General features: G+C 36.5%; 1 protein-coding gene across 1 annotated transcript in view; it reads left to right on the top strand.

The window, feature by feature from the left end:
• LOC114321674 (metal tolerance protein 4) overlaps positions 1-23,587 on the top strand; it is a 31,405-nt gene extending 7,818 nt beyond the window's left edge. The window contains exons 4-7 of the mRNA XM_082906481.1: positions 4,925-5,103; positions 5,188-5,338; positions 22,845-22,975; positions 23,120-23,587. Of these exons, the coding sequence (XP_082762607.1) occupies positions 4,925-5,103; positions 5,188-5,338; positions 22,845-22,975; positions 23,120-23,299 (641 nt within the window). The 3' untranslated portion in view covers positions 23,300-23,587. The remainder of the gene's footprint in view (positions 1-4,924; positions 5,104-5,187; positions 5,339-22,844; positions 22,976-23,119) is intronic.
• Positions 23,588-23,857: the final 270 nt, after the last annotated feature.

The raw sequence follows: 23,857 nt of genomic DNA, 5'->3' as shown, positions 1-23,857 counted from the left end.
GTGAGATGACCGTTAAGAAAAGCATTCTTAACGTCCATCTGATAGAGAGGCCAATGTCGAACAGCAGCAACATAAGTCAAGGTATGGACAGTAGTCATCTTGACAACAGGGGCAAACGTCTCATCATAAGCAATACTATACTTCTGTGAGAAACCCTTGGCAACCAAGAGAGCTTTGTAATGCTTGAGAGAACCATCAAAATGAGTCTTGACTTTATAGACCCATTTGCAACCAACTATATTTTTGCCAGCAGGCAAAGGAACCAACTCCCAAGTGTTAGTCTTCTGCAAGGCAAACAACTCATCCTCCATAGCTTGAACCTAATTAGGATCCTGACAGGCCTCGGTGTAAGACTGAGGTTCTGAAAAAGAATGAATAACAGACAAAAAAGTACGATAGGAAGTAGAAAAACATGTATTAGACCAATCCAACTTGTTTGGAGGACGACGCTCACGAGTAAGATATCAGCGTGCAGCAAGATCAGAGTCATCAGAAGTAGGAGTAGCAGCAGGAATAGAGACAACTGGTGGTAGGGGAGCCTGGCGACGAGAATAGACCAACAATGGAGGGGAAGAAGAAGCCGAAGAAGGAGAAGGAGCCATGGGTGACGTAGACGGAGAATTAGGAATGACCTCAAGAAGAACAGTGGAGATATACTCATCAGACGGGACCTCAAAAGGAAATGGGTCAATGTGAACCAAATCCTCTTTGAAAACGGGAGCAGTGAGAGGGAAAAGTCGAAAGTAAGCCAGACGTTCGAGAAAGGCAACATGACAGGAGACATAAAGGCGACGAGAGACAAGGTCGTAACAGCAGTAGTATTTCTGAGTGAGACTATAACCCAAAAAGACACACAAGACAAACCGGGCACTAAGTTTGGTCCTATCTTTATTGGAAAGGAGGACAAAACAAGCAAATCCAAAGACACGCAGAAGGGAATAATTAGGAGGTTAGGAATACAGAGCCTTATATGAGGATTAATCGGAGAGTAGGGGAGTCGGCATGCGATTAAGGAGGAAAGCAGCGGTAAGAACTGCCTCACCCCAGAATGGTGCCGAAATAGAGGCTGAGAGAAGGAGAGATCGAGCTGTCTCAAGGAGATGACGGTGTTTACGCTTAGCACAACCATTTTGGGCAGGGGTATCAGTACAGGAGGTTTGGTGAATGGTGCCTATTGTAGCCAAATACTCACAGAATTCAGTTTTAAAGTATTCTCCACCCAAGTCAGACCAGAGTATTTTAATTGTGGCTTCAAACTGTGTAGTGATCATAGACTGAAAGGTACGATATATCTGGTAGAAGTCAGATTTATGAGTCATAAGATAAACTCAGGTATAACAGGTACAATCATCAACAAAGGACACAGTACGCAGAACTCCCTTTAGTGAGAACTGGAGAAGGCCCCAAACATCAATATGTACAAGAGAAAAAGGGGAAGCAGAAATAGAAGTATTGTTATTAAAAGGTAAAGCTGTCATTTTAGCAAGCTTACATCCTCGACACTTATTAATTTGACTAGGAGAAACTTTACCTAACAATCTTGACTGAGCTAAACACCGCAAGCGGTCAACAGACAAATGATCTAAGCGAGAATTCCATAAATAAAACTGACTCGGCTGAGAATTTAACTGAAAAGATGGAAGTGCAACGGAGGAGGAGACAGAGGAAGATGTAGGCTTTCCACCACATAGAGATCTCCAACTCTACGGCCGGTTCCAATCTGCTTCTTAGACACCCGATCCTACACACAACAGACAGAAGAAGAAAAGATAACATCAAAACCAAAAACATCAAGTTGACTTATAGAAAGTAAGCTAACAGACAGTTGAGGAACATAAAAAATAGAGGGAATAGTAACAGCAGACATGACAGAGGACAAGACAGACCTAATAGATAGGACAGACATACCAGACTCATTAGTAATATTAATAGTAATAGAAAAGGGAGGTGGGATATAGTTTTGGAGTAAGGAAAGGTGAAGAGTCATATGATGAGAGGCACCAGAATCCAAAAGCCAAACAGAGGAAGGAATATCTAAAGAGGACCCAAGCAAACTTGAATGAAGAGAGGTCAGAGCAGAGGCAGATGAAAATGACTAAGAGGTGGATTAGAGATGCTGAAACTGGGCAATCTGGGCACTCAAGGAAACCAAGTCAGGATCAGAAGTCGGAGCAGATGCATTATAAGCAACAGGAGGGCGAAAAGTACTCGGAGCGGGACCTCAGAATTGTGGCTGAGACGGCTGAGAAGTCTGAGCAGACTGACGGCCCTTCTTAGGACAGTTGTATTTCCAATGGCCCTTCTGATGGCAAAAAGCACACTCATCAGAGGAAGTGGCCCTTTCTTGGGCTTTGCAGTGTCTTGAAGATGAGGGGGGTTCGACAGCAGAGGAGGCTGAGTAGGAGCTAAGAAGACAGATGGAGATAGAGTCTGACTGGCCGTTTTAAGACTGGTTTCCTCGGAGAGGAGTTCACGAACAATAGCATCCACAGAGGGGTTAGGAGACCGATGAAGGATGCCATCATGAATAGCCTCATACTGGGAAAAAAACGCTGCTAAGAACTGCACTAAACAACCCTGCTCCCGAAACTCAACGTAAGTGTCTAGTACCTTGAGGCTAGGTGGTTCTATGAGAGTCAATTGATCCCAGAGACCTGTCATCTCAATATAGAAATCCTGAATAGTCTGATCCCGTTGACAAGCACTCTGAATAGCTGTTTCCAACTCATACCGCTTGGCAAAGTTGGACAGCTGATAAACACCTAGTAAATAATCTCACACCTCCTTGGCAGTATTGTAGTTAGAAAACATTATTCTAATATGGTCCTCCACAGAATTATGAAACTAGGTTAGAACTTAGGCATTATCACAATCCCAAGTATCACAGGAAGTCAGATATCCTTCCGCCTTTGAGTCCAATGGCCGAGGAATAGAATCAGAAACATAACCCCATTTTTCTGACTAAGAAGAAAGTTCATAACACTGGCCCAATAAGTATAATTGTTACCAGTGAGTTTGCACTTGATGGCTTGGGTTTTAGTGTCCAACATTATAATGAAACAAGAGTTTATAGAATTAATGGGTTAAAACTATAATATTCAGAAGGTGCTAGGGTCAAACAATAATAATCCTAAAATAAGTTTCAAGTTTACTAACCCCAAACCAGGCTACCACGAGTAGACGAGCAGAGTGAAAGATACTGTGGTCGCGTAACCCCAAACCAGGCTACCACGACCAGATGAGCAGAGAGAGAGATCAGACAAGGCGAAGCAGAGATGGCTGAGGGAGACGGCGACGAGGCAACGAGGCGAAGCAAAGATGGCTGAGGGAGACGTCTATGCTAGGGCTCGCGAGCACGCAGATTGATCATGATTTTTCAATTGTAATCCGAAAACCAGAGACGGCTGAGGAAGATGACGGCGCTAGGGTTACGAACATGGCTCTAATACCATATAAGTTTCCGAAGAACATTGTGTATTCAATTTTATATAGTTACAAAGTATTCATCAGTTTATATAGCCCTAAATCTATGGTTGAACAAGGAATGACTGAAAAAGGAAATATGCCTATATGTCTAATTTATGCCTAATTCCTAATATACACAATCATGCCATATATACAATATATTCTCACAAACAGTAATCTTGCTAGATAGAAGTAGAGAAGAGAGAGAGAGAGAGAGAGAGTGTGAGAGAGAGAGAGAGATGCTTCATCCTCAAAATGGATATGCCAATCACACAAACACAATCTCAAATTCTCATAATATTTACTCTCATAATTCTATAAGGGCTATATCTCAAATTTAGAAACTAACAATATTTAGCAACTATTAATATTCTAGACCAACTATGACTTCTAATTCTACTTCAATCATAGTAGAAAACTTTAATGACTTCTAATTTTACTTTAATATCAAAATAGGAAACATGGACTTTTGATCACTAAGATTATTTTAGACGTAACAAAGTCCATATATAATGACCCATTTAATAACTTGACCCAAAATTAAACCCGTGGGCAACCCTTACAACCCATGTCCTACAATTATTAGAATTACCATTGTACCCTTACTTACTAAAACCTACTATAATGACATAAAAACTAAAATAATTCCAAATCTTTAATTCTTGATAAATGTGGTTCATGTGAAATCACAGATTTGCTCTTTTTCGTCTTTCCATGATCTTTGTTCTAGGCTATTGTAAAGTCGAGTTTTTAGTGCTTTTAACTCTCCATACTGCTGGACTGTCATTCTTGGTTCGACAAATATTTTCATTTTTTTGGATTTACTTCGTGCTTGATTTAAAAATCAAGCCATCTTTTCTTATTTGTTGTGTTTGTGCTTTGGATGGATTTTTATCATAGTAATTTCTTAACATGAAGTCTAATTATTCCACCATGCATAGCAGCATAGCAAGAAATATTTGACTACTGATCATTTGAGAAATAAGAAGTAATAATGCTTTCATATGTTCACCTGTCATGTGGTTACTTATTACATTATTTGTTAAAAATTAAAGCACTCTTGTGTAATATGCTTCAAACATTATTATTATTTTTCTCTATTTTGGGTGTAATAGCAACCATCTGATCTTCTGATATGGTAGAGTGAGTTGTCATCAAAAAGCTTAAATGTGTTTCTTCACCACATTGGCTATTGCATGCTCTTTCTTTCTCTTTTTATCTTTTCCTTTCCTTTCTTTCCTTCCATTTTGTAGTAGTGTTGTCGGTGTCTATGCTGTAAGTAACATGTAAAAAGCTGTGCATCCAGTTGTCTCACAATGTCCAAGTCTCAAGGAATTCAATGAGTTAATGCTGCACAGCATTTTGAGCACCACAAGAGAAAAAAACGAACCTATTGGAATACAACATACATAAAAAGCAAACAAATAAATAAAGTTGTTATATCCATGCATTTTTATAGGCTTTCAGGTATTGGTCCAGGCTGTAGAACAACTAGTTGAAGATGAAGCTTCTGAAAAGATGACCACTGATCAATTGGTATGGTTGTATGCAATCATGTTATCTGCTACGGCGATAAAACTTGCACTGTGGTTTTACTGCCGAAGCTCAGGAAGCACAATTGTCCGTGCTTATGCAAAGGTATATCCCACATTGCTCTTGCTCTCAACCTTTCGGTTCCCCATTTTTTTAGTTGTATAACTTCTTTTTTATGTTGATTGCCAGGATCACTATTTTGATGTGGTAACCAATGTAGTCGGGTTAGTTGCAGCTGTTCTTGGTGATGAGTTCTACTGGTGGATTGACCCTGTCGGTGCTATTGCTCTTGCAATTTATACAATCACAAATTGGTCTGGAACTGTTATCGAAAATGCAGGTAACTCCTGCTGCCCTCATCTTAATTTTCTTTGGATCTGCTTGTTGCTTAAATTTCCCTATAGATCAAAAAGAGTCACGAATTAAACATCTGAGACATTGCTTGTTTTGGCTCTTGATGCTTTTTTTTTTAATTTTTTTTTTTAATAAAGGGCCATTCAGAAGTAACTAAATGGAGCTAGAAAGTATGCGATTTTGATTCCCTCTGCATCATCATAGAACTGAACAACAATATGGCAGAATAGATCGAAGAAAACATGGCTAAGAAGCATGGACACGGGACACGGTGATTTAAAAAAAATGAGGACGTGGACATGGCGGGGACACGTCAATACATTATATATAAGAATTGACTAAAAAGTCATATTAGGAAGATGGATGCACCAATAAGACCTCTTGACTTTTTTATGACTTTCTAGTGCATCAAAACATCTTCTTCACTTTTAATTGTTACCACAATATTTTTTTTCTTCTTTTTAGTGGCATTTTCATAAAAAAATGTCACTAATTGTTAGTTTTTAGCAATAGTTGAAAAATTCGTCACAGGAAAATGTCACTAATTGTTAGTGTTTAGTGACAACTGAAAAATTCGTTACAGAAAACGTCACTAACTGTCATTTTTTAGTGACAAATATAGAAGATCATCATAGAAAAACGTCACTAATTGTCAATTTTTGGCGACAGATTTAGAAAAATGTCACTAACAATTGTGGACTTTTTGATCTATACAAAGTGGGACTTAATAGTGCATAGGTCCTTATAACAGGACCAACGAGTAATTACTCCTTTATTTATTTGCTATGTAGTTTATTATAACATTCACAAATAATCAAAATTAATAACATTTAACACTAATTCAATATATATATAACCTCACTCTTAAGTTTACTCTTATCTTTTATGTCTTTTTTATGAATGATCTATTCATTATTTAAATCTAATAAAAAAATAATAAACATTCAACAGCCATCAAAAACACGAAAGAATAGGGAAAAAAAACTAATTGGTGTCCTTGGCATGTCCCTGAGGTGTCCCTTGAAAAAGAATTAATTACATAAAGGGACATACCACATGGCGTGTCCCATTTGTGTCCACATCGTGTTCCTGTGTCTGACACGGCTACAACACTTGTTCTGAAGTGTCAGTACTTCATAGTGTCTTGGTCTCTAGAGTTGCTTTTTTGCTAGCAAATCAGCATTAGTGATGTAGAACAAAGTAGGAGAAAAAGAGGGACACTTAAAATAGCCACAACCTAATCATCACAATGGCCTCATTTGGGAAGTGGCTATTTTAGAAGCTTTTCAGCTTTTTGGCTATTTTAGTAGGCTATTTTAGTTTTTGTGTTTGGGAAAATGAGATGAATTTTTAGTTGAGTTGTTGTATTGAAAAGTGTGTTGAAATGATGTTTGAATTTAAAATGACAAAGTTGTCCCTAAATTATAATTTTTTAAATTGATGTAAAGGGGTAAAATGGTAATTTAGCCGTTGATGATGACTTTTGAGGCTGTGAGAGTGTAGGCACAACCTACACTGTCCGGCGCTGAGCCTATTTTTATTTTTATTTTTTTGAAAAACTTTGAACAGTTTTGCTTTTTAGCTTATTTCTCATTTCAGGTTATAATAGCCTCAACCCATCATTCCCAAACAGCGCCAATATTTTTTGAGGCAACTTTGAGTAAAACAAAGCGAAACCCATTATTTATAGGCCAAAAAACCCTATTTAAAATAAGAAACTAAACCCTAATTTGATTTGGAAACACATAAAAATAATCTAACTAATAATTACTTAAATAACATTAATAATAGAAATAAAAATCTACCAATTACATTTCTTGGACCAAAAAGTCTTTAGTGCATGCAAAATGGACCTATGAGCTTCACCCTAGGCTTCCAAAGCAGATATTGGGGCTCCATCCAATGAAGGGTGTTAGAGTAGGAAATTATATTATTCCGATTTGTTCCTTGATTGATGTAATGGGTTGTAATGAGCTAGCCCGTAATTCATGCCTTATGGCACTCCTGTAATTATGTTTTATTCTTAATATAACTCACTTATTCTCTATCTCTTTCTCTTCTCCAAAACTATCATGGTATCAAAGCCACAAACCTAACCTATACACCACCACACTGCCACCCCACACCACCTTACAGCCACTACAAAGCCACCCATCTAGTTTCATCAACTCATTGTGTGTGTAGGGGTCCTGGCAGCAGCCAGAGGTCACCCAGGTTGAGTCACCTACTGTCGTGGGCCACCCAAGCCTGATCGACTGCTGCTGAAGGCCTCCCAGGCTTGGTCAACAGTCACCGAAGGCCACCCAGGCCTGGTCGGCTGTTGTTGAAGGCCACCTAGGCCCTGTCGAAAGTCACCCAGGCCTAATTGACTGCTGTCAGAAGCCCACCAAGACCAGTCGACACCTCTTCTGCTCATCCGACAATATCTCTGTCTATTTCGGCTCAATCCACTGCTCTTCTGCTCTTTGCCGACTCTGGTTCTGGGTATGGTTTGATTAGTTCATCTGACTGTTCTATACAACAACAATCTTTATTTATCTGTTTGATTGATGGGTCTCTCTTGTAATTTAAGAGAATACAAAGCTTGAGTGATGATTATGATATCATTTCCTTTTATATTAATCAATCAACTGTACAAAAGGAAGCCTTAAGGCACTAATTAAGGAATCACAATCAATTAATCAATCACAATCTAATCTAAATAAGGAAACAATGAAATATTTGAACATTCTCCCTCAAGCTGGTGCGAAGATATCTCATATGCCCAGCTTGCCTAGAATATCATGAAATGATTTACTCCCAACTTCCTTGATAAGGATGTCTACAAGTTGTTCATCTGACTTCACAAAAGGAGTACATATCATGCCACTAGTAAGTTTCTCCTTGATGAAGTGGCGATCAATCTCAACATGTTTTGTCCTATCATGTTGAACAGGATTGTGAGCTATGTTGATGGCATCTTTATTATCACAACATAGCCGCATAGAGTCTGTCTAGCCCATCCCCAGATCATTTAACAACAGTCTGATCCACAAGAGTTCACACACCTTGTGCTATAGCTATAAACTCAACTTCTGCACTTGATCTAGCGACCACATTCTGTTTCTTACTCCAAGTAACAAGATTGCCGCCCATAAAGGTACAATATCTTGATGTAGATCTCCTATCAGCTATTGACCCTACCCAATCAGCATCTATATAGGCTTCCACTCTGAGATGATCATGTTTGGAAAGTAGAGGCCCTTTCCAGGAGAAGATTTCAAGTACCTCGGAATTTTCATAACAACCTCTAAGTGAATTTGATGAGGAACATGCATAAACTGACTAACCATACTGATAGCAATAGCAATATTAGGACGAGAGTGAGATAAGTAAATGAGCTTACCCACTAGTCGCTGATAACTCCCCTTATCAACAGCTGCTCCTCCTTCATCATCACTAAGTTTCTAATTAGGTTCCAGTGGGGTATCACAGGCCTTACATCCAAGCATCCATGTTTCCTTCAAAAGGTCAAGAACATATTTCCTTTGTGAGATGAAATCCCATCCTTGGAGTGAGCAACTTCGATTCCCAAAAAATATTTCAAGTTCTCCCAGTCTTTGATTTCAAATTCACTAGCTAAATATTTCTTCAACGGGGATATTTTCTCACTATCATCGCTTGTAAGCACTATGTCATCCACATAAACAATGAGAGTTGTAGTGTTACCACGTGAGGAATATTTCACAAACAAAGTGTGATCTGCCTGACTCTGTTTGAAATCATTTTTAAGCATAGCCTGAGTGAATCTCTCAAACCAAGCCATTGGAGACTGTTTGAGACCATATAACGACTTCTGAAGCCTGCATACTTTACCCTCTGTCTAATGATTCTCAAAATCAGGAGGAATGTCCATATATACCTCTTATTCTAGATCACCATGTAAGAAAGCATTCTTTACACCTAACTAATGAAGTGGCCAATCTAAATTAGCTGCTAGAGGGAAAAGTATTCTGATTGAATTCATCTTAGCCACTAGTGCATAAGTCTCTTGATAGTCTACTCCATAAGTCTGAGTGAAGCCTTTTGCCACAAGTCGAGCCTTGTAATGCTCAATGGAACCATCTGTTTTGTGCTTCACAGTATACACCTATTTTCATCTCACCAGTCGTTTGCCCTTAAGTAACTCAGTTAATTCCCAAGTGTCATTCTTACAAAGTACTTTCATTTCATCAATCATGGCAAGTTTCTCCTTCATACTGCACCTTTTTGTTTGCCATTCACACTTTTTTCAGAACCCTAGTCTTACAAGGAAGTCTGTCAAGATTCTAATTGGGTTCAAGCTATGGAGGATAAATTGTCTGCATTGCAAAAGATTGTTACTTGGGAGCTAGTTCTTTTGCCTGATGTCAAGAATCTGGTTGGTTGCAAATGAGTCTATAAAGTCAAGATTCACTCTGATGGTTCTCTCAAGTGCTACAAAGCTCGCCTGGTTGCCAAAGGTTTCTCACAGAAGTATGGTATTGATTGTGAGGAGACCTCTGTCCCTGTTGCCAAGATGACTATTGTCCGTATTTTAATCTCTGTTGTTGCTGTTTGTCATTGGCCTCTCTATCAGATGAATGTTAAGAATGATATTCTTAATGGCCATCTCGTTGAGAAGGTGATGTAAGATGAGTAGGGATTACTTTCCTACAAATAGTGAGCCCAGTTTTAGTATACTGGCAACAGCAAGAATAGACTTATAGACGATCTTTCATGCTTTCTTTAGCAAGCAAATTACTTTTTGCCTTCGTTTCTTCAATATCCTCAATATTAGCAACTTGTTCATCTTGCTCTTTCATAGTTTTTTCAAAATATTTTACACTATCAACCTTTTGCTCCTGGATATAAGTCTTCTATAAAACAGCAGCCAACAACCCTTCCATGGAAGCTTTCAATCCATTCAAAGTTGCCGTGATAATAGTATGCACATCACTCTTTATTGTTGCAACATCCTCCTTAATTATCGCAAAATCCTCCTTTAACATCGCAACATCTTTGTTAGTAGCTCTATAATTTGTTGACAAGGTTTCTGAAAAACCTATGTGATTTCTGATTCATAATAGACTTAATTGCAACCAATCCAAAACAATTAAAACTAACAATCTAAATCATCTAGCATGTATGAAAATGATTTAAATTTGTTGTTTCATAATTAACAAGTCGACACAAGCGATTTTTACGTGGAAAAAACTACAGTTGGAGCACCTTTAATTGTGATAAAAAAAACTACGGGCGAAACGCCACAAATCAATCCACCATAAAGAATGAAAGAACACAAATTCACCAAACAATTTATCCAAACTCTGTAAAATTGTCTTTAACAATTCGTGCCTCTTTCACCAACGCCTTCGTCTCGGAATTGACCAACTTGATGTCGAATCCACAACATCCACGTCGAATCCACGACCACGAGCAGCTTCGAACTCCTTCAAAGACTTCACGCTCGAATCCTCGGAATCCACCGAAGAAGAACTCTTTTGTATTGAACGCTCAAACAAAACCTTTTGATGTGAACCACTCAATTCATGAGATAAACTCACACAAATATCAAAGGAAACTAGTAAAGAAGTTCCGGAAGAAAACCCTAATACCCAAGAAGAAAATCTGGAAGCCGTACTCTAGAATTGCACTTGTTCGCAGCTTTATAGCAGATAGATTTGCGATCATCGCTCGAGCCATGACATGGTCGCTCGAGCGGTGTGACTGAAACGCGTGTTGTTACATAAGTGACTTCGCTCAAGCGATGGAAAGTTTGCTCGAGCGTGAAAACTCAACTCCCAGTATTTTTGCAGTCAGTTCAAACTTTGAGAGGCTTGCATATTTGCTCGAGCGACACTTTCATTGCTCAAGCGGTCAAGCCAAAAACACTGGCATATTTAAACCTCAATGCGACAAGTTTGTTCGCGGAATTGGCAACAAGTAAGGACCTAACAGTTTCAAACTTCCAATTTAATTCAATGCTTGTCAACATTGAAATAAAGAAAGCAATTTTATCAAAAGATTGGTAAGGAATAAGGTAGGATCTTGAAACTCTGATACCAAACTGATGTAGGATGAGTAGGGATTACTTTCCTACAAGTAGTGAGCCCATTTAAGTATACTGGCAGCAGCAACAATAGACTTATAGGGTTGGATTTGGTGGGATTTTGTGACTGCAAAAGTATTTTAAAAAAAAGAGTTTAAGGGTTTGTAAAAAGGTAGGATTTTGGAAATGAAAACACAAGTGTTTAGGGGATGTTGGGTAGCTATTCTAAGCACTGTGTACAGTGAAGTAAACAGTAACTTTGCTATAGGGAGAGAGAGAGAGAGAGAGATGTTTTACCCTCACAAGGGATAGGCCAATCACACAAACACAATCTCAAATTTTCATAATAATAACTCTTCTCCTCAATCATTGAGATTACACATATTTATAGGTTAAAGACACTCCTAATTCTATAAAGACTATAACTCAAATTTAGGAGTGGTTTGGGATATCGTAAATAAGTGCACTTTTTGACTTTTTTAAAAAAAATGTGTAGAAAAGTAGAGAAAGTTGGTAGAAAAATAGAGAGGAGATGTTGATAAATGTTGATTGATGTGACCCAAATAAATGTATGTATGCAAAAAAAAAATGCACTTTTTTAGTGCATGCCAAATACCTACTTAGAAACTAAAAATATTTAGCTACTAATATTCTAGACCAACTATGAGTTCCAATTCTACTTCAATCATAATAGGAAACTTTAATGACTTTTAATTCTACTTCAATATTAAAATAGAACTTGGAATTTTGACCACTAAAATTATTTTAGACATAATAAACACATATATAATGACCCATTTAATAACTTGACCCAAAATATGAGCCATGGGTGACCCCTACAACCCATGGCCAACAATTATTAGAATTATTAGAATTACCATTATACCCTTAATGACTAAAACCTGCTATAATGACATGAAGACTCAAAATTATTTCAAATCTTTAATTCTTGATGCCCTAAATTTGCTTCATGTGAAATTCCAGATTTGCTCTTTTTCTTCTTTCCATGATCTTCATCAGAAAGTCCACATGCGTCCTCCCCATGGCCATCTCGTCTTCGTCGTGCTCTATATGGTTTGAAATAGTCTCCTCGTGCTTGGTATGACTGTTTTCAGACAGCAGTTACTCAGCTTAGGTTTCACCTTTGTGCCCAAGATTCTACTTTGATTCTCCACACCACTGCTAGTTTTGTTGCCCTGTTACATTATATGGATGATATGATGATCACTGGTTTTGACTTTTTTGCTATCTCTGAGGTCAAGCAGCATCTCTTCTGCACCTTTAAAATGAAGGATTTGGACCCATTGTAGTATTTTCTTAATATTAAGGCAGCTTCTTCTCCCAAGAGCTATTTTCTGTCTCAATCCAAGTATGCAAATGAGGTTATTCACCGTGCCAGTCTTACTGACAGTAAGATTTCTGAAACCTCAATTGAGCTTAATGTGAAGCTTAATACTACTGATGGTGTCCCTCTAGATGATCCCATTTTATATCGAGAACTTGTGGGTTGCTTAGTCTATCTGACGGTTACTTGCCTTGATCTTGCCTATGTTGTTCATGTGGTTAGCCAGTTCGTTTCTTCTCGTTCTACACTTTGGGTTGCTTTAGTTCGGATTCTTCGCTATCTCCAGGGTATTATATTTCAGGATTTACTGTTGTCTTCTACTTCCTCTTTGGACTTGGTGGCTTGTGCTGATTTTGATTGGGTGGTGATGTTACTGATCGAAAGTCCACATCTGGTTTTTGTATGTTTCTTAGCGATTCCTTAATCTCTTGGAAAAGTAAGAAACAAATTATTGTTACTCGCTCTACTGCACAAGGTGAGTATCGTGCTGTGGCTCATGCTACTGCTGAGATTGTTTGGTTTCGCTATCTCTTGTTTGATTTGGGTGTCCTTCAGTCTTCTCCGACCTCTCTCCATTGTAACAATCGCAGTGCTATTCAAATTGCCTATAACACTATCTTTCATGAGTGGACGAAGCACATTGAGATTGATTGTCATTTTGTCTGTCAGCATCTGCAATCTAGCCCTATCTCCTTTTCTTTCATCGCTTCGGCTCTGCAATTTGTTGATTTCTTTACTAAGACTCACACCGCTACTCGATTTCAGTATCTTCTTGGCAAATTCTCAGTATTTTCTACCAAAACACCTTGTGTTTGGTAGAATATTAAGTTTTATGTATATATGGTAGTATATATTTTTGGTATTTTAGGGATTGAGTAATTATTCTAGTTTCCTTTTCAATCTTAGGGTTAGATTGTTATACAAACCGATGTACTCCTATATTACAAACAATTGAATATACAGATTTTATTAAGAAATCTTATAGCAATATCTCAGACTTTTGCGGAATAGACTGCTCAAGCAACCAATCATGCGCTCGAGCGAAGAATGAATGCTCTCAGTATCTCAGGTTTCAAAATTCAATACTAGAAGGGTCAAAAGACCGCTTGAGCGGTGAAACTTGCACTCGAGTGAACAATCTAAGTTGTCTAGGTGACCAAGCTACCAACGGACATAACTCTCTCGTCCGAACCCCATTTAAAGTAAATCAAGGGTCTAGAATGAAGCCCCAACAAGCAGTCCAAAGGTTGTAGTCGTACACTAAGATGATACACTAATTAAAGTTATAAGATCAATTAAAAGGGTTTCATTTCTAACAACAAAGGAGTTAGATGTAGTTCCAATGACTTGAAGAGCACAAATGTTACACTTTCTCTCTTCTAACCCTGACCCTAATCTCTAGCACTTTACATTTCAACTGCCTCTTAAATCCAAGACGGTTTGTAAGGATTCAAATGCGTTTCTATTGCCAACCCCAATTTTGGGAAAACTTCCCTGAAACTACATTATTGCAATTTCCTGAATCAATAACATGTCAACATACCTTGCCGCAATAGTGCAGGTAGATTGAAGGATGTTATTCCAAACTACTAGTAAGTGAACCTCATCACCCTGCACAAACTCCTTATGACTATCATTGACAGTATCAAATCAAACGGAGGGTCTTGCTCAGCATCCACTGCTTTCGTTGATGTAGACTTCGCAGTCCACGAACAACCCTTTACCATAAACACTATCCTTTTAGAAATCTTCCATTTTGTGCCTCGCTTCACCACACTTAAAACGTGTTAGGCCACTATTTGTTGTTTCCGGTTAGGTTGGCCTCTCATATTAGCCCTCTTGGTTGTAGCATATAGGATACAATTACATTTTGGGACTAGAGGATTGGAACAACTATCCCATTTTCCAGGGAAGACTGTTGAATTTTTGGATTGACAATTAAGTTGTTTCTCTTAGTAGTAATGCTCTCCAATGTGCATCTGAAATTGAAACTGGGTCAAAACATATTCAAACCATTTTGAGACACCAACTGGTCTTATGTTTGTGAGGTCGTTGCTATTAAAGCATCCAACTTAGCCACAACTGGTCTTCTGTTTGTGAGGTCATTGCTATTAAAGCATCCGACTCAGCCAATTAACAATGAGTTTGTTTGGGGTGGGGCTCTCAACTAAAGTATATTAACCAAGCTTGGGTGGCTTAAAGAGACGATGTGAGACTAGTGATGTAGAGTATAAGAAGCTCAAGGAAGAGTAAATTCAAAGAAACGGCGATATTTGGAAATTGGAATGGTTTCAAAGTGAAATCGATAGGAACCATACATAGTCATGTTTCTAGTAATATTATAGTCCTATTTTATGATTATTTTTATGTTTCTAGGATTTTTAGGTGAGGGATATTTTGGTAATTTTATATTTACTGGCATGGGTTGTAGGGGTCACCCATGGGTTATCTTATGGGTCAAGTTATTTACTTAGTTTTTATTTATGTTTCTTATTTGGTCTTAAATTAGTTTTAGAAGTCAAATATTTTAATAGTTTCCTTTTTTGGTTCTAGTTGGTTTAGGAAATCTCCTATTCCTATATAAAGCCATGTAATGCTTATAATTTAATAGAGTTAATAATTTATAGAATTTTTAGAGCTTTGAAGCCTCTTTTGGGTTTGGGTGATGCAACCCTAACCTAACCTTAGGTGTGATGCCTAAGGGATTCTAGGAGTGATTCCTAGATCTATCTTCTTCTTGTCCTTCTTTCTTAAATTTCAGCACTTAACAGCCCCCAGAACAGTCCCTAATAGTACTTTTGTGGTTGTCCCTAATTGTCCTGCATCAAATTGTCTAACACTCCCCCACACATGCAGTCCAAATAGCATGTGGAAGTGATGGAGAGATGAGAGGCGAGAGATTAAACATCAGGCAGAGACTTGACCCACTATAGACCACCCAAGACCCACCTATGATACCATGTTACACGGTCTTGGGTAGAACTCAACCCCAAAAGTTAGATATTTAGGTGAGGATGCCCTCATGTATATATACTTCAAGTTACTTTAGTACCTAGGCAATGTGGGACTTTGCTTGTCAAGGAAACGCACCTTAGGTACTCTGGCTCTGATACCATGTTAAAGCATAGAACTCGAAACCAATTGGCAATGAGTGGAGGGGCTTCTCAAGTATATTAACAAAGCTTGGGTGACTTAAAGAGACGATGTGGGACAAGTCTAACAGTTGCACTCCACAAGTTGATAGAACTCTAGATAGATTGGGAACCTTGCTAAAAATTCTAGAGGAGTTGATGTAGTGTCCTTAATCATATAGTTATTTATATGGAGTAAGAATGCTAGACGAATGTGCTTTAGGTACAAACCTAACCTTTGGCATGATTTGCACGAAGTGGATGCCCTCAAGTTTGAAACCATAGGGTTAGTAGGCTGAGTTTTAACTATTGAACTAGTGGCCTCTTGTAATCGAAGACACAACAATGAGTAATTAGAAATTTGACCAAATAACTTTTCATAAGGTGAGACACCAGAGAGGAGTCAACAGACATATGATTAAGATGAGTGTGAAATGCATTTTGTATTTATTTATTTATTGGGTTGGGTTGAGGCCTTTTACTAGTATTGGGTTAGCTCTTTGCAAAGAACAAAGAAGATTAGGATTTGCATTGCAAATAGATAAATAGATTCGCAATCGACCAAGGATTTTTTTTGGTGATCGAAGACTGATTTTGGCAAGGGTTTAATGATGTGACCAAGTCCAATAAATTGACAAGGGTCAAAGATGAAGGATTATGACGTGGGTTCAACGATGCTAGGCTTTACAATCTGGGTCTACGACCATCTAGTTTGCACTGATTAGGGCTGATTGGGTTTTGAATGGCAACTGCTATCTAGGTTTGTAATTTCAGATGCAATTCTAATTTGTTGAGGGTTTGCAAGAGCTGCAACAACAACCACAACGATTTTGGCTATGAAGATGACGACAATAGTTTTGGATACCACGATTCTGGATGGTAGGGTTTCCAACGAAAGAGCTCTAGTTAGTTGATGCAAACAAGATGAATTTTTTTTTTTTTTTTTTTTTTAATATTATTCCATTAACCTCTCAAAACTTGATTACATAGTTTATACAACATAAATAGAGTGGAAAACTCTAATTAACGATAAAGTTTGAATTTTTCCTATGGAAAATATGAAAGAATCAAAAAGAGAATTTTATTTTTACCCCTATACTTTGTCTTGATTTTCAATTACACCCCTAGACTTTTAATAATTTCATTTTTTCCCCCAAAGTTTTTGAAATCGTATTATTTTTACCCCTACCGTCACATTTGAAATGGAAAACGTTAAAAAAATTACATTTTAGCCCCAAATTTCAAAAGAAAAATGCAAATCCACCATCTTCTACCCAAACTCACCATCTCTCATCTTCCTCCAATTTTTCCCTCTCCTCCGCCCTTGCAAGCACTGCCACCACCACCGCCGCAATCACTCAATTCTCCAACCTAACTTCTCTCAAACCCAAATTCACTCACTCAATATATATACATATATATATGTATACATATCATCTCTTCATCAACTTCTCTCAAACCCAAATTCACTCGCTCAATATTCTATCAAACCCATATCAATTATCTATCTATATATATACATATCATCTCTTCATCAACTTCACCAACATCACCACCCGAACCACCAACTTCACCGCTACCGAACTTCATTACCGCCACCATGAGCATCACCATCACCACCACCTTTCAACACCAAACCCACCTCCTTCACAACCAAGTTCCATTATCATTACCGTCAAGCTCCACAACCACCATCACCGTGAGCTCTGCCACCACCACCATCACCAGCTCCATTACCACCTAGAACCATGGTCCACATCATATTATAAGTGAAGAAGAAGAAGAAGAATAAGGAAGATGGAGGAGAAAGAAACAAAAGATGAATGTTTCGGAATTTTCGAAGTTAGTTTTCAGACAACTTTTGGCATACCGAAACCACCCATTACACGAAAAGTGAAAAAGCGAGGTAGTATAGGACTAAGTAAGAAGGGAGGTGAAGAGAATGGCAAAAGAATAAAGTAGAACCGTTAAGAATTGAGAAAGATATGAAGTCCGAAAGATGGCTCGAAGAAAAATCGAAAATGGGAAGAAAAGTCTTATTTTATTTTTTATCAACTTTTGGAGCTCTGAGGGCATGCAAAAAGAGGAAGAACGAGACATGTGTAAGAGGTGATACGAAAACTAGGCCGTGAAGTGAATCCAACGACGTAAAAATGAGGCAAAATGGAGTTATGATAAAGGAGATAGAAGTGCTTGAGTGGTGGTGAGGAAAGAGGGTGAGTTTGGGTAGAAGAGGGTGAGTGTACAAGGGTAAAAATGATGCGATTTCAAAAACTTTGGTAGTAAAATTGAAATTATTTGAAGCCTAGGGATATAATTGAAAATTAAGGCAAAGTATAGGGGTAAAAATAATCAAAACATAATATATTTCACAACTCTCATCTCTGATTAGTTTGAACCCCTCCTATTTTGGGGGAGTCTGCCTCACCAAAATGCTATGAAGCATTGACACTTCAAAACACGTGTTGTAGCAGTATCAAACACAGGGACATGACAGAGACATGTACGGGATACACCATGTGGCATGTCCCTGTATTTAATTAATTTGTTTTCTAGTGACAAATTGACTAGTTTTTTCTTCTCTTCTTTAGTGCTTTTGATAGATGATGTTGGATGTCGAATGCTTATTACTTTTTGCTTAGATTTAAATAATTAGTAGATCTTCCATATATAAGGAAAAACAATAAGTTAGTTTAAGAGTGAGTTTTTTTTTTTTTTTTTAAATATAAAATTAGTATTAGTTTTTGTTAATTTGATTATTTGTTAATGTAATATTACATAGAAATTAAAAATATTTAAAGAAAAAATGATTTATTGTTGTGTCCCTATTTTTTTGAAATCACCTCATCTTGTGTCTGTTGCTTCTTAGCCAAAATGAATCTTGGAGACTTAGTAAATGGAGTCATCATGGACTGAAACCTATGCTGGCTTGCATTCTAGTTATCTCCATTTTCGTAGCGATTAGGTTCTAATAAAACTCTATTCCAAATAGTCCAAATATGCCAACAAGTAAAGGAAATAGAATTTGCTAATCTAGCAAAACCATAAACAGAATATTAAGCACAGATGTTATGATAAAATTCACTTAATTAAATTAATCATCATGCATTTTAGGAATTTGTATAGTATACGGAACATAATTTGTTAAGTAAACAAAATATGATATAAATAAAATTTAAATTGGAGTTTAGAACAGTAGCCTGTGAGAGTCTAGCAGCCGGGTTGTCATTGTTCTAAAATTACTTTTCCTCCCTTTGTGAAGGTGTTAGCGGAGTAAAACAGTTCCAAAATAAAATCCAGTTTACTCATAGCATCTCTTGTCCAATGTTCACGACCATCAGGAAACTTGAACCAAGTCATGAACCGAACCGAATTTGCTCAAAATAGACAATATATATACTATAAGAGGCTCTTGCCTATTGCTACAGTAAAACAAGGCCCTTTTTTTACTTTCGACCTGTTTTTCCTTGCCTTTGTGCTGCTTCTTATTTCACCAATGATAGCCTTTCCAGTAAATTGTCTTGCATATGTTGGATCAAGGAAATTACAAATTTACATATGTTCGATCACTGAAATTACAAATTTATCATTTCTCTTTGATGGAGGAAAAGTTACTGGTAGAAAAAACTATTATGTACGTATTGGTACACTAAATCATAATGTTAGGTGGTACCTTTCATCAATCGTAAAATATTATACCTTCAACTTTGACTCAAATATCAATATAAATATCGTGTGATGACTTGAAAGGAATCAATAGTTTGGACAAAACTAAGGCTCAAAAAAGATTGTGCCATGTGTCTCAGTTATGCTCTTTTGTGATATTTAATTATGACTCATTGCAATGTTGGATATGACTTGATTATGACCTACTATAATTATTATGTTGGTTATGATCGAAAATTGAATACACCTCCAGTGGAGTTTGGGTTATGACCCATTGTGATGTTGATTATAACTTCTTTTTTTGTAAAAAAATAATTTTTATATAACATTTACCTATTAACTACAATAAGATTATATTATAAAAATGTTTTAAACTCACGAATTCACTTGACACTGATGTGACAGAAGAATTGGGTCCTATATAATTGAGTATATGATAAATAAAAAAAATTGACATTTATCATGCCATATCATTATAGATCAAATTAAAAATATATATATTTTTAGAAATATCAAGTATTTTTTTATCATAATTATTGATTGCCATGTATACCTTAGAAAGGCCATGCCTTGCATGGGCATTTCTTACTAGTATATTATATATATATATATATATGTGTGAAAAACTATCTCAAACCATGTCATATTTCAAATCACCTTTTGGTGTCTCTAATCTTTTATGAAACCATAGATATATATAGAGGTTTGAAATAGATGAGAATTAAATACTAAGGGTAAATTACACTTTGCCCCCATAAAGTTTCACTTATTTCTCACTTTGGCCCTAAGTTTGATTTTTCTCACTTTGGCCCTTCATGTTTGAAATCCTTCTCACTTTGACCCTTCATGTTTGCAATCATTTCTACTTTGGCCCTTTAAATTTGATTTTTCTCACTTTGGCCATTCATGTTTGCAATCATTCCCACTTTGGCCTTTTAAGTTTGATTTTTCTCACTTTGGCTCTTCATGTTTGCAATGCTTCCCACTTTGCTTTTAGACTAACTTCCATCCAAAAAACTAACAGAATCTGCCACATCATCAACACATCAGCTCCACATGTGATGTAAAAAATTCACTAAAAATGCAAAAAATGAAAAATAGAAAACAAAAAAATTGAAAATTTTGTTTGTCTTTAGTAAACTTTTTTTCAAATTTATTCATAAACATTATTACATTATTATAGATGTATCTAGCTTAGATGGATCTAAAAAAATAAAAACAAGTTTAACTAAAAAAAGAAAAATGTTACTAAAGATGAAAAAAAAACAAAAAAAACAATAGTAAATTTTTCATTTCAGAATTGACAATACAGGTGTTTGAGTTAGTATATTTTCATTTTTTTTTCGTCTTTAGTAAACTTTTTTCTTTTTTTAGTTCAATTTTTTTTTTTTTTTTTAGGTGCATCTAATCTAAATGCATCTATAATGTAATAATGTCTGAATAAATTTGAAAAAAAAGTTCGCTATAGACTAACAAAATCTTTGCATCTTTAGTGAATTTTTTACATCACACATGGAGCTGATGTGCTGGTGATGTGGCAGATTTTGTTAGTTTTTTAAATGGAAGTTAGTCTAGGAGTAAATTAAGAAGGATTGCAAGGGTCAAAGTGGGAAAGATTGCAAACATGAAGGGCCAAAATGGAAAAAATCAAACTTAAAGAGCCAAAGTGGGAAATGGGTGAAACTTTAAGGGGACAAAGTGTAATTTACCCAAATACCAATAAAAGCAAAATGTTCAAGAATTTACGATTACATTTAGGGCATGTTTGATTGGGTGGATTAGATCATGGGATTGGAATTATTAATCCGTGGGCCCAATTATCCTATGTTTGTTTTAACATTTTGGTTTAAGATTATTAATCCAATGGATAATTAATCCAACAAATTTGTAGGATTATTAGTAATGGGGTAGGGGTGGGATTATTAATCCAATGGATATTAATCCAATTGGATAGTGAATACCACACTAATTTAATAGGATTATTAATACTTCACTATTAATCTTGTGAATCAAACATGACCTTAAATCATTAAATTTTGGTATAATAAATGTAATAATGAGTATAAATATTATAACCAAAATGTTTAAACCACATTGAAAATTGTAACAACAAAGAATTGAACAATTATTTTTTATTAAAAATTATCTAACAAAATTTACCATAAAGTGGAAGATTGGTGAATACTTATGTTGTGTTTGGTTGGGGGATTTGAGGAGGGATTTGGAAAGGAAAATGGAAAAGATAGGTGAAATGTGAATAAAATATGCTTAAATTTCACATAATTTCACACACCTTTTCCCTTTCTCTTTTTAAATCTCCCAACCAAACACAACATTAGTCTGCTAACTTTTATTGTACTGCAAAATTAAGAATAGAAGAAGAATTGTAGGTTGGTTAATCTTCTTCAGGAAAGAATATCTAATGAACATGCAATTCAGCCAAGGGATGTTCACTTTCTGCCTCATTGGCTGCAGGAGTGGACCAGATATTCTATATTATGACCTAATGCATAAGCTGAATATCTGGATGCTAGTTGGTGTCGCAATCTGAATGTAAAATTCTTGTCTTGGGTTTGATTAATCCTTCTTTGGACATCAAGTTCAATTGGAAGTTCAAAACATGATTCAAAATTCTCGAGAAGAGTGAACAAAAGCAAGCTGCGGTGAGGAAAAGAAAAATAAGGTGCTGAAATGAGTTGACAGTATAGTTCTTTGGGACAATTATGATAGAGAAAAGTTATCAACCATCTTGGATGTATAACCCCATCTATAAGAAAGAGCTTCTCAATAAGAAAGCCCAAAGCAATTTTTGTGAGCTTTGTTTTTATTTTTGAAATGAATTCCTGAAGGTTTTCACCCATATCATCACGGATGAACTTAAACCAACTCATTGATTCAACAAAGGACATTAAGTGCCTCAGTGTTCACGTAGGGAACATGCACATTCCACCTGGTGAGCTATGGGGTGGACCAAATATTCTGTATATGAAGACCTAATGTTTAAGCTGATGCAAAATTTGAATGCTAGTTGGTGTCAAAATCTAAGAAAAGTAGGGTCTAAGAAGATACAATTGGTTTAATCCACTTTTGGTGAGGATTTAACTTGGGGGTAAGTTGTAGATAAAAATGTTGATTTTGAAAATGAAGGTGGAAAGCTTTAATTGTGTTCAAGAGCTCATATTTTCTTTTATAAACTTTTGGAGTATATTTGGTAGCATATTTTACAATGTTTGTACCGTTTACTTGCGCTAACTATCCATTTCTTGGGAGATTTAAATCGAAGATGGGCTTGTTGATGCAGTGTCACTTGTGGGACAATCAGCTTCCCCTGAAGTCTTGCAGAAGATGACTTATCTCGTCATAAGGCATCCCCAAGTCAAGCGTATTGACACAGTCCGTGCTTACACTTTTGGTGTTCTGTATTTTGTAGAGGTCAGTAGTGGAAATAGTAGAGTTTTCCGTTATTGGTTTATTAATGGAGAATTGGCTCCAAGCACTCCTTTTTCTTGAATGTTTTGCTAGTGAGAGAGCAGAGTCTCGATCATGTTAATTCTTATAACTTTGTTGAAAACACAGGTTGACATTGAACTTCCTGAAGAGTTACCATTGAAAGAAGCACATGCCATAGGAGAGACCCTGCAGATGAAGATAGAGAAACTTCCTGAAGTTGAAAGGGCATTTGTTCATCTTGATTATGAGTGTCAACACAAACCAGAGCACTCTGTTCTCAGTAGGCTGCCCAATAGAGAGGATTGATTTTTCTTTCAGTTCATGTTAGTTACTACTTACATGCTTCAAAATTTGGCCGCCTGGAAATTTGCTTGATAGGAATGTTAGGGATAGTAAACAACTTTTCTGGTTTGAGCATGAGTGGACTTTGAATCTTCTTCCATATTTCGGATCTAATTGTTATATATAAGTCACTTTCATGTGCCTGTTGTATGGAGAAAACTGTACAATGAGTCTTCTGAAATACTAGCAAATGAGGCGATTTATTCGGCTGCTTTCAGTCTTCAATAAATTAGTAAAGGCAATTTTCAGTGATACCTTATTTTTAAGTACTACTAGTTTTGTTTTTGTATTTTGTTTTTTCCCCTTCTTTAGCCTTTTTTATATTTTATTTTTTGAAAAGAAAAAAAAAAATTGTTACCAAACAGTGGTTAAACAATTTTAAATATCGCTGTTGAATGATATTATGCATTACTTGGAGTTGAAATGATAAGGGTGGGAGTATTATTTGACTTATTAACTGAGCAGTAATGAATGAGTATTTTCACTTAATTTGACGTATTTGCTACTCATCAACATCTATAA

Source organism: Camellia sinensis, chromosome 14 (genome assembly GCF_055761805.1).
Source record: "Camellia sinensis isolate YWXY chromosome 14, ASM5576180v1, whole genome shotgun sequence".
In the NCBI taxonomy this organism is placed as follows: Eukaryota; Viridiplantae; Streptophyta; class Magnoliopsida; order Ericales; family Theaceae; genus Camellia; species Camellia sinensis.
This window is presented reverse-complemented; position numbering and strand designations above follow the sequence as displayed.